General features: G+C 32.1%; 1 protein-coding gene across 3 annotated transcripts in view; it reads left to right on the plus strand.

Moving 5' to 3' along the window:
• Window positions 1–12256, plus strand: part of LOC118198067 (sushi, von Willebrand factor type A, EGF and pentraxin domain-containing protein 1-like) — a 187200-nt gene continuing 174944 nt past the window's right edge. For 2 of the 3 annotated variants that reach the window (XM_085824096.1, XM_085824098.1), the window contains exons 1-2: window positions 1–134; window positions 9299–9478. In XM_085824096.1, the coding sequence (XP_085680222.1) occupies window positions 56–134; window positions 9299–9478 (259 nt within the window). In that variant the 5' untranslated portion in view covers window positions 1–55. The remainder of the gene's footprint in view (window positions 135–9298; window positions 9479–12256) is intronic. The other variant, XM_085824097.1, reaches the window with a different exon arrangement.

Raw genomic sequence — 12256 nt, forward strand, 5'->3', positions numbered from 1 at the left:
TTTTTTATGAAGCGTTGATATTCTGTAGCTTCGCTTTGCTTCATAACGTAACAAGATGGTTCAACTTGTACTAGAACTAATTTTGACGCTGATAATTGCTGTTAATGGAAAAACAGTAACAAACCCAAAAGAAAGTAAGACAATTTTTTTAATAGAGAAATGGTATAATTATTCAAATTTTAGTATTTATTTATTCATAATACATTATGCATAAATTATTCTTTGGCAACGAAGAACATCCTAATGTATCGAAATCTATAGTCAAAACTTAAATTTATCAAGCTAACAACAAATAATCATAAAAAGTAATTTTCGTATATGTATCTGAATATCAAAATTAGGCTATTTTGTATTCATACATTAAAATTTATTATTTAATTAAATACCCAATATAACTATCGTTCAAACAGAGATATTGAGATATGATTGTAATTTATTTGCACGCTTTTATTTTTTCCTAAACATTTCTTATTTCAAAGGTATCTTGTTTGATCACAACTTTTAATTATTTTTGACAATTTTCTTTATCTTTAATTTTTTAATACCTTTCTTTTTAGCCCAAATGGAGTTTTTTTAGTCTAGAAGGACTATTAGTCTCGAAACAGCATTTTGCGTCCTTTTACTATAAACGCTGCATTATATTTAAAGAAATTAAATAATGAAAAATTTACATAAATTTATGTATGTTTCTCGCATTGTCAAAAGACGACGGTACCTAGAGCCATCAAATTTTCAATAACGTACGCCTCCACCCGAATATGGGCATCTGGAAGCCCAAATTTGGAATTTCTTTTGTTACCTATTTCATATTTTGTAAAGCATTTATGAATTTTTGATTAAGAAACTCAACTATTTCAAAGCGACCAATGGCAATATTGTACGAAAAAAAAAATTATCTCCAGCGCGCGAGACTGTCTATCGAAAATTCTGAAGTTATGCTTTTAAACAGATTCAGCCCAAAGGGACGTTAGCCCAAATGCTCTCTAAAGGTGTGTGTAAATGGGAAAAAAACACCCCTTTGAACGTAATTTAAAACCTGAAAAGCTTTCAGACTTTTTAAAAAATATTTCTTTCTTTTTTCTTTTTTTACTTCCTCGTTAGTATTTCTTACCTGAAAAGTATCCTGTTTTACCACCGGTTTCGATGATTACTTTTAAGAATTTTTCTTTATCTTTATTTAGTAGCTTTCATTTTTTCCCTTAGCATTTCTTATTTCAAAGTCGTTCAGCTGGGCCATAATGTTTTATTACTTTTGAGATTTTTATTTAACTTTGTAACGTTCTATATATCTTACGTGCTAGTTGAGATAAATGTTTCCTTTTAATTCTGCAGTGCTCTCTGAAACTGAATTACATGATTCAAATTATACTTTTTTTTTTCAAGTGCTGGTCATTAACTACATATTTCGAATTATGCTTTTGTTTTTGTGACATTACGTGTATGGTTTTCAGTCAAGTATTGTTCAAGAATTGTGCCTTTTTATTTTCTATTTATATTTATATTTGCTATATATTTTTTTTCAATTTTATTTTCTATTTATTTTCATTTGTACTTCTTTATTTCCTTTTATGTGCTAGAATTTTTTAATCTGTGACTTGTAATCAAGAATTTTTTAATGTTATAATAATGACTAAAAAAATCTTGAGCAATCTATTCTGCCTCCTCTCTCTACCGAAAAGCTTTAGCTGTAGGTTTGTAGGTTTTTTGGAAATTCAGTTGGCAAGTATAAAGTTTCTAAGAAATTAGTTTCCTGAAGAGTGTTTCATAAAATTTAGTGAGAGGGAAGTAATAATTTTTGCTGTAAAGTATATACGAGCAAACTGCTTTCTAAAGTATACTACAGTTATATTTGTTAGTAATTAGTCTGAAATTATTAGAAAGCATTACAGCAACCAGATACAAATTTACGATCTCTGTCACTTATTTTCAAGCGTTCCAAAATATTTGAATAACAAGTATGTCTGTAATTGTTATAAAGCTGAGAGAGTAATAATTATTTGATCAATAAGATAGCCGAAAGCTGATTATAAATAAAGTAATAAATTTTTAAAAAGATAGTTTGTTTTTCCCCTTACCCACAAAATTTCGATTTACTCAGTTTATGATATAGCACATTAGTTGCTTGTGCGACCAGCCGATTAAAATAGTTATTATAAAAGAGAAGAGTGTATTATGACTTATTTATTATAAAAGAGACTCTTTATTATAAAAGAGAAGAGTATATTATGACTTTCTAGTTAGTATAATTTTATTGGGTCCAACTAGCATAACTTCTTAAAAATGTAGGATTTTTTTGTAATAAATCAAAAGTGTTGCTATTTTTATAACAGTAAACACTGGCTGAAGGACTATTTGTCCAACACGATTTCGCATGCACGCGTTATCTTAATTGCTTTCATTTAATTTACTCAATGCTAGAATTTCGTTTATACGCAGTTTAACGGTCATTCGTCAGCTATGAATGCTTGTTAGAATTAGCTCTCGCCAGAGGTTATTAACAGTTTAAAGATTTCCCTCGACTGAAAATGAAGTCAAAGAAGTCTTACAAATTCCAAAAGCAATTGAAGGCGAAGGATTTTAAAATGAAGATGAAATATGATACAGTCAAAAGTCTTTCATTCGGACTCGTCGGGACTTCGGCGATTCCGGATTATCGGTTTTTCCGGATTATAGATCATCAGTTTAAATCTGGTAAGATGGCATGCAGAAATTGTAAAATTAAAAATATGAAACCGTAATTTATGAAATAAAGAGCAATTATGATCTAAAGGGTATCAAAATTTACAAAAAAAAATTAATATTTATTTGTTTACTTTATTAAACATTTCTTTCAACGCACGCATGCGTAAAGCATACATTACGCATAGTCGAAATTAGAAAATTTCAACCAGAAAACTATTTGATGTGTATTCGCGATATTTATAACGACGAGGAATTTGATTTAAAAATCATATCAAAGATGGAGTACATCGAGATGAAATACTACATTTAGTAAGGAGTTATAAGCCGAATAAAATAAAAACATCTGCCCTGAAGATAAGGGTAGTGCTGACAGATCAACTTCCAGTTCATTGCGCGCCGCGTCGTTTGCCCCCACCCCCGGAGAGCAGCTTAAAATTGATAAACATATTTCGGAATGATTAGAGAATCAAAGAATATGTCTTTATCCATTTTTTGCAGCAATTCCACTTTTTGTTTGATGGACATCGAAACATGCTTTCGCTTTGTAAATCCTTTGGTAGCTTCAAAATCGGAAATTCTTTTTGACATAATCGAAAGTTCAAGCTTACTTTTATAAAATTGCTCTAACAGTCTGCAAAAAATAATAAGCCGGAGCCAATTAGAAGATTAAGGAATAACGCAATCTGCAACATTAACTGAAATAGATAATTAGAGCTTAACTTATACCGTCCGTTATACATTAAACGCGTATGCGTCAACGTATTAATGCGTTGACGCATGCGCAGAAAGTTTGTAGATTTGAGGTCCGGATTATAGATCATTCCGGATTATGGAGTCTGGATTAAAGACTTTTGACTGTATGGTATGTTTTTAAAAAATTCCACCCAATTTCGTAGATAGAGTCTGTGTAGCAGCAGACCGCTTTTCAGCACTTAACTAGAATTTTTTATAAAATTCCATGTAACTCAATTTTCCCATGTTAAAAGAACATGTAGGCATTTGTCAACAATTTGTCAACCTTAAGTAAACTGGAAGTTTACATCAATAACACAAATCTTCCAAATGAAATCCACAACATGATGTAAATAAGCTCAAAGACCATATTAACATTGTCATTGTGATGTAAAGTCTGGAAGATAAAATTAGATGTGAACAAATGTTGTACTGTCCTTTTCAAGACATAACTAAATTTTGAAAAGCATATGCAGTATATTTTAGAAGAAGAAAGAAGACTTTTACAAGAAGTTCTCACTTCAAATTAAATTACCTCGAATACTTCACAAGTCTTCAAATTTTAATACAATATCCTCGAAGAAGAATTCGCCTTTTTAAAAATAATAAGACTATAAAAAAGAAACACCGGTGAGTAGAAGGTAAAAGTATTTTATTGCCGGCCAGTGGCGACATAATGCTTCTAAGACCCGAATTTATTTATTAAAATTTAAGGATAAATATTTTACACACTTGGGGCGCGGAAGATACAAATGTGCATCTTCAAGCAGTGGCAAAAATTTCTTAATAAGAATTTCATTAAGTTCGTATAAATATAAATTAAATAATAAACAAAACTTGATGAGGTGCACATGTTAGACTGTTAGGCTAAGTGTACTAAACTGTGGGACTCTTTAAGTTGCGACGTTTTCCCGCAATGCGAGAAACATGCATACGGGATTCTTCGCTATTTAATCATATAAATATTAACTTTAGTGAGCACTCGAATGACTTTTTCTGTAATAATTTGATCGCATTACAAGTTTGATAGCAAGAAATTATGCTAAACAGAACAGAAGTAAACCGTTAATAAATTTTAAAACTGATGTACTCATAGTACTCCGGTATTAAATAGTTGCATGATGATTTTAGTTTTTAAAACTGATGTATTTAGTTTCATGAATAAATTTTTAGTTTCTGCTTTTTCCTGTGCCGTAAAATAGGCATCTTGTTTGCATTAATCTGCACGTCTAATTATCGTTTTGGCTCCGGAAAACACAACAAAGAAACGATAGAAGATTTAAGTATTGAGTTTCATCAACAATGTCTGTCAGTGTAATTTTATTTTAACAACACATGCAGACAGTTGGATTCGATGAGGTTTAGTTAAAGTTATTAAGTTTACATCTATAGAAAATGAAATCTGCAAAAATGTAAAACCCTTATGTCTTAATCGAATCTATTATATTTGATTAAAGGAAGGACAGGGACACAGGCGCTGAAGCTAATACACGCAGTAAACATTTTCTTTTTTTACAGCTATCAGTGTTAATACCACAAATTTTGATGGCGAACTGAAAGTAGTTCATATGACCTTGAAACAAGAAAGCTGTCGTAGGGCCTCTTTCTCCAAAGCTGTCATCCTCTCCTCACAGATTCTAGGACTATCCATCAGATTTTTGTCATCAACAGAACTTGCGGCGCCTCAAGACGTATTTATGAGTGTCAACATCTTTTGAATACTATACTGAATAGTGTATGCCAACACATTTTGGAGCACAGGAGAAATGGAAGGGTACATTTTCTGGAAAATAAAGCAATGACTGCCCTCCCAAATCCTGAAAATTTTATTAATTCTGATTCTGCTAAAAGTTTCATAAGTATGCAGTTTAACAAGATTCGTGATTCAAACGATGCATGTATGAAAGGGGACAGGCTTCTGGGACTTTGAAACAACTAAGTCCGTTCTGTGAACATCCTCAACAGTTTTGTTATCAGTTGAAACTTAAGGATTCAGCAACTGTATTTCCAATTTAGCCGATCAGGAAGTATCCCTTATTTCATTTGTAAAACTTTCTGCGTTTTTATATACCCTTCTATAAATAAGAGAAAAGTCAGAGTTTCAACTGCGTAACACTTTTTTATAGCAACTTATCTTGCTGGAATATGATTTCATATAAAAAATTCAGAAAGGTTTCAGATTTTAAATTACGTCCAAAGGGACTTTTTTTAATGTTTTGTGAGTTACCTTCATTTATTAAATATTATGTTCTTTGTACTTAAACCATAAAATTCATTTCAACAGCAAAGCCGCAAAATAACTTTAAAATGAGCATATCTTTAGAATTTCCGATGCGCGCTGCAGATAAATAGGTTCCCCTTCCCCCCCCGTAGAGTCTTGAAATTGCTCGCTTTTAAATCGTTGAGTTTGTTAATCAAAAGTTCGTTAAAATTTCACAAAATATGAAACCGATAATAAAACAAATTCCAAATTTTAAAATTTTAAATTTGGGCTTCCACATGTCAATATTCGCAGTAGGATTACGTCATTCAAAATTGGATGGCTTTAGGTACCGTTGCCTTATAACAATGCGAGAAACTTACATACATTTATGCAGATTCTTGATTATTTAATTTCTTCAAATATAATACAGGGCGATAGTATTTGGTGGCAACGATTTGAAAAGTGCTACAGCTTTTTAAAGTTTTCAACGCAAAATCGCAAAACTAAAACAATAGTCCTTCAGGGACAAAGCACCTTTGGACTAATAATACTGCAAATATATTTTCGATTTAATTTTATTAGCTCAGAAAGGCCTGTTAGTCTCAATATGGGATTTTGCATTGTTCACTATAAACGGCGTGATTCTTTACAAATTGTTGCAACCAAATATTATCCTCCTGTATTATTTTTTAAGAAATTAAACCATGAAGAATCTGCATGTCTGTATGTACGTTCCTCGCACTATGAAAAAATAACGGAACCTAGAGCCTCAAATTCCGAATAACGTAGCCCTCTACCCAAACATGTGCACCTGGAAGCCAGAATTTTTATTTTCGAATTTGCTTTATTACATTTGTTCTATTTTCGTTTTCATAAAAAAAGCAACATTTGTTATACTCTTTTTATTTTAGATAAATAAGGTATTCTTTTTATTTTAGGTAAATAAAAAATAAATTTTTTTTTTTTATTTTAGGTAAATAAAAAGAAAAGATTTTAAAGAAATAAATATAGCGAATATAAAAATATGTTTAGTTTTTAAGGAAAGCTAGTTTTTTAACGAAACAATACAGCGAGTATTAAAATATGTATAGAAGATTTTAATTCTGTATCGGAAATTCTAAACATACGCTATTTTGAAATATTTTATGATTTTGTTGTTGAATTGAACTTTATGTGCTGTAAGTGCGAAGAACGTGATATTTTATAAATAAAGTTAATAATAAAAAGACAAAGATTTTGTGATGTTGCTGTTGAGTTGTATGTGGCGTAAGTGCGAAGAAAACGATGCGTAATAATAAATCTGAGAAAATCTGATGTGTACACCACATGACTTCCTTGTACGGAATATTAAATTATACGCATTTTTTCTTGCATTTCATTCAAACTTATTGGATTGAATTAAATCTACTTCGCCGACAGCGCATAAACCATAATAGAATAAATGCATTCTTTAAAATTCACTCTAGTATTTGTTTACCATAGCGACACCCTGGCGCTAGATTCACTTAACAGTATTAATAATTATATAACAGTTAACTTATATAATAATTATATAACGGAAACTAAATTAACTGTTATATAATCCAATAATTATATAACAGTTAAGTTATATATTTCGTTCATATTATAACTCATAATGCACAAAATTTATATCATTTAAAGAATAGAATTATCTAATCGTTGCCACATGTTACATTCAAATACTGTAATAAAGCTAGAATGATGTATAAAAGAAATTAAGCAAACAAAACAAAAAAGAAACAGTTCTTCACAGACGATTGAGTATTTCTCATTTAATTAATTCAGTTCTCACTTCGGGAGAAGGCAAAAATACATAAAAACTCAAAATATCTATATTAAAAATTACGAAGTAAATCTGAAGCATTTATTTCCTCGAAAAAATTCCAAAAAGAATTAAGCATGATTTACTTCGCAATAATAAATGAATGCGTTATCTTTGTTGTTGCGAAGCTAAGTTTCTGTAGATTGGCGACAAATCCACTAGTCTCCTGTTTCAAATGTAAACATCAATGGCTGCCATAAAAAAAAGGCTTAGCGGCACTTACACAACTTTAAAATTGTTGATAATTCTAAACATATTGCGTGCAGATTTACTAAAGGCATAAAAACCTTAACCGGAAGATAAAAACAACATAATACAATCATTTTTAAAGCATAAAATGTACAATTTACAAACATATAAGAGTAAAGAAACTGAGATCACTGAGCCGGGTAACAGAGTGGATATATATAAAAATATATTTATATATGTTTGGTGCGGCCGATTGCAACCAAAATACGAGGTGCACATCTGCATGTTATAGCAGTCCTATATACAAAATTTCAACGTTCTGAGGCTACTCGTTTTTGAGTTATGCGAGATACGTACGTACGTACGCACGTACGTACATACGTTTGTACAGACGCCACGAAAAATTCTCTTCAGAATTAATTTTAAAGCATTTTTATAATTTTTTTGAAGGAAAAGAGTATTTTAGTATGTTCTTACGTACAGATATCCCGCAAAAACATCGTTAAACTGCATTCGATAGCGGTCAAAATGGATATTTTCATTGAAATATGCCGCCTGAAACTTTTCGCGATTACAATACTTCCTATTTACTTCGTACAAGGAAGTAAAAACGCTGTGAAAAGCATTATTTTTTTATACCTAAAGCTGCGATATATAATGTTCTCAACAAGAAAGGGGAAAAAACGTTCAAGTTTCTCTTATAAGAAACATTTATGCGGTCAGAAGTGAAAAAATATTGTCACAATAGATGAATATTGGGCGCATTTAAATGACTGCAATAAGAAGAGATCCATTTATTAATATCAAAGTGGAGGAAAAAAATCTTAAAACGTGGTTCAAGGAACCTAAAGGAAATTTTTCAAAGGAATTTACGATGGCGGCTGGTATTTCATATAACGGCAAATTAAAATAGAAAAAATATGCTAAGGTCAACTCCACATATTATCAAAACCATATTTTATACTCAATTTTCAAACATGAAATCCCTCTCTTTACTCACAGTGCCATCAATCAGTAGAATTGCATCGAGACAAAGCAAGCACCCAGACGTCGAAATCACTATTCATTTCTTGGAAAAAAAAATGAAAGAAGAAATGAGTATCAAGCTACACCCTTCACTCGTATCTCTACTAAATTTACTAATGACCCAAGGATTTTTGCGCTTTTAAGACTTTTAAAAAGCGGGTTGTCCAAACATTTACCTACAACCCTCCTTGGACTTTAGAAAGCTGTTCAAGAGGAATGGGATAAAATATGTTTTCCGATGCTACAAGAGGGTTTATTTAGAGTTATCAAACAGAACATTTAAAACACAAAACGTTAAGCAAAATATTTCTGTAAATACAATAAAAATCACCTAAAAATGTGCGAACAGCATCTGTAAACTAGGAAATCTTTATTATATTGTAAGTCTGTTTACGCTTTTTCAAGTTTCTCATTCGAGAAGGTAGATGGCTGCCATCTGGAACACGAAATCTAAAGAATCTGCCTAGGCCAGTATACAGAATTTGTTGGTAATCTCTATTATTAAATTATTTCAAAAACATTATTAAAAAATAACACCTTATTTATCCGTATTATTTAATTAAGTATTTATATAATACATTTAACATAGTAGAAGTTTGAGATTTTCCCTCTTCTTTTTGCAGTCCTGTCATGCGGTTTGCCTGGATCTACATTCCGCTCTACAGTCACTTTCAATACAGAGTCGATCCGGAGGGGTACCATTGCTACTTACACATGCGAAACTGGCTTTCGGTTAATAGGCCCCTGGAGAAGACTTTGTCTCGGAAATGGGACATGGACACCAAAAGAGCTTCCAATTTGTTGTGAGTGGAAAATCCATCCAAATTCTTTTAAATAACTGAAAATTATTGAAACACCAATTTTGCTTGTCCATGAAAGCAATGGAAAATCCCAAGCCTATTCTATTGGATAAAAAATTTTCAAGTTTTCTCTTAGGTTCCTTACAAAGCCGTAGCTAGGGCTCTCAGCGCCCGGGAACAACTAAAGATTTAGCATCCTCTTCTATGTGCCAATAATAGAAAATATTTCATTTTAAAATTTCGTAGCATCAGTTTGGCACCCTCTGGATGCTACGCCCGGGGACAGATGTCCCCCTCCTTGCCACATCCTAACTACGCCGCTGGTACCTAAATCTTGGCACATTATTTGAGCTCTACGTCATCAGAAAATATATTTTCATGAGGTTTTTTTCATAGAGAAACTGATTGAAACTCACGTATCTAAATTCCTTTGAAGACAGCCAATTAAATAATCTTAAATTGAGCTACTGATTTGCCCTTGCTGGGATGAACTGAACACTTACATTCCAGGCCTACATCACAGCCCTATATCACAGCAACTTTCCTCTTTCTTCTTAAACAAATGTAATAATTTTTGCGAATGTTCTGTGCTTGATAAGATTTTATTGAAATATTTTAGACATTTGAGCCACTGCAAATAAGCGAAAAGAAGTTCCAAGAAGGTAGTAGGTATTACAATCGATAAATCATAAGGCCTTATGTAAATTTTTCGTATCAGCAGTTCAGATCTTTAGTAATGACAATAGTAATGCAGAAATTTGCCTGAGGCTCTAACCAAATAGTTGTTAGAGACACTGAAGCTTGATAGTAGCGCTGACGCGGAACTTTAAATTTTATAAATGATACGTTTTCAAAAAATGCCCAAGAAACAGAAACATTTTCATTTCAGATAAGAAAAAGAGAAAAAAAAAGATGTAGGAATAAGCTACATACTTTGATACTTGATTTTTTGTTGTTATACTTATCTCCAGCAAGGAATACTTTTCCCTGCTCTTACCAGTTGCTCAAGGAATCCCAGTTTAGGACCTGACGAATAGAAACAGAAATAAATTTCTCCATATGAGAAATTTCAACAGAGAAGAAAGCCACATAATAGAAGTGAAACGATTTTTAACACGGCTTTGTTATCAAATAATTTGGCTAGTAAATTTGAAAACCTTCTCCAACTTTTGTTGATTGCATCAACCAGATTTTTAAAATTTTACGTATCCATACAGCCAAGCCACGTCAAACAAACCTTAACCTTAACTACTTACACATCCTCGCCCCACAACTGGATCACAAGAATGTCGACTAGACCCTCAAAATTTTCCCAGCTGCAAACTTTGCCTATTTATACACTTAACAAAATTAAAGGAAAAAAAAACACAGCAGCTAAAACTTGGAGAAGAGTGTGAGCTCCTTCGCATGAAAGAATTCTAAACAGTAAAATCAGGGAAATTAATCAATTTTGTTACAGATTAGTGCTGCGACATGTGGGATGATTTATTGTATAGCATGGAAGATCTTACTTGGAAAATAGCTAAATCCTCTCAAACCCAGTATTCCCAGTATAGTAACATTAAATACTTCTACAGGTATCAAACCTTCCCAGTGACATTAAATACTTCATAAATCCATGCAGAAGATATGACTGCAGTTATGACGCAATCCTTCCGACCAAATTCCCAATTTGGATCCTGATGTAGGGAAAAAATGGTCGGAGAATTCCTTGATCAACTACCGGAATGCACTGGAATGCTTTTTCCCTCTCCCCATTAGAAGTGCAAAAAATTATCAAAAACCTGAATATAAAAAAAAGCACAAGGCTTTGATCACATCTAAAATAAATATATTGTTTTAATCATTAACCTTCTAAATACATGCCTTAGATTTAATTACTATCCACAGCAATGTAAACATTCTACTGCAATTATTTTTCTAAAGCCTGGAAAAACCCTATAGATGCTTTATCCTACCAATCTATCCACTCACTACCCTGCATTTGAAAAAATTTTGAAGGAGCGCTCCAAAAACGTATGCCAGCCATTGAAAAGCATAATATACTCATCTCTGAACAATATGGATTCCGACTGGGTCACAGTACAGCTCATGATATAATTAATGTTACATAATTGCTAGCTGAAACCTTCACTAAGAAAGACCCAATTGCGGATACTTTTTAGATATGGAAAAAGCCTAGACAAGGTCTGGCATACGGGTCTTCTTTATAAACATAGATCCTCATACATTTCATCAAACGTATTTGTTCTTATCTTAAAAACGGAATTCTTTCAGGTTAAAATAGGAATCTCACTCTATAGGAAGAAAATCTGTAGAAGTGATGTGTCTCAAGTATGTTTCTTGGGCCCATGTTTTTTTATATCTATATCGGCCAATTCCTTTGAACAGCAAAATAGTAAATTACGCAGAAGATACGGTCTTTCTTTTTAAGTCTCTAAAGTCTCAACTTACAATAGAGTTCAATCCAAGTAAATGCAATATTAGACCGTTTCGATAACATCGAAAAAGTACTCCGGTTTCCATCAATATCAAGATTGATGATATTCCTCTCCCAAAAGGTCCCCGAAGTTATTACCGTGAACTATCTCCAAAAATATTTCGATCCCCAACTGCTATCCCCAACTGTACAAACCTGCTATACATTATGTAAAGCAAATGCTGCAAAATTAATTTTAATGCCGTTACTTGGCAGGAGTTCAAAATTACACATCAGAACAAAAGGTAAAATCCATCTAAGCCTCATTCGACCAACTTTACTTTAACGGTACCAGCCTAAGA

Source organism: Stegodyphus dumicola, chromosome 9 (assembly GCF_044657685.1).
Source record: "Stegodyphus dumicola isolate Sdum_Otavi_A_Nest chromosome 9, ASM4465768v1".
In the NCBI taxonomy this organism is placed as follows: domain Eukaryota; kingdom Metazoa; phylum Arthropoda; class Arachnida; order Araneae; family Eresidae; genus Stegodyphus; species Stegodyphus dumicola.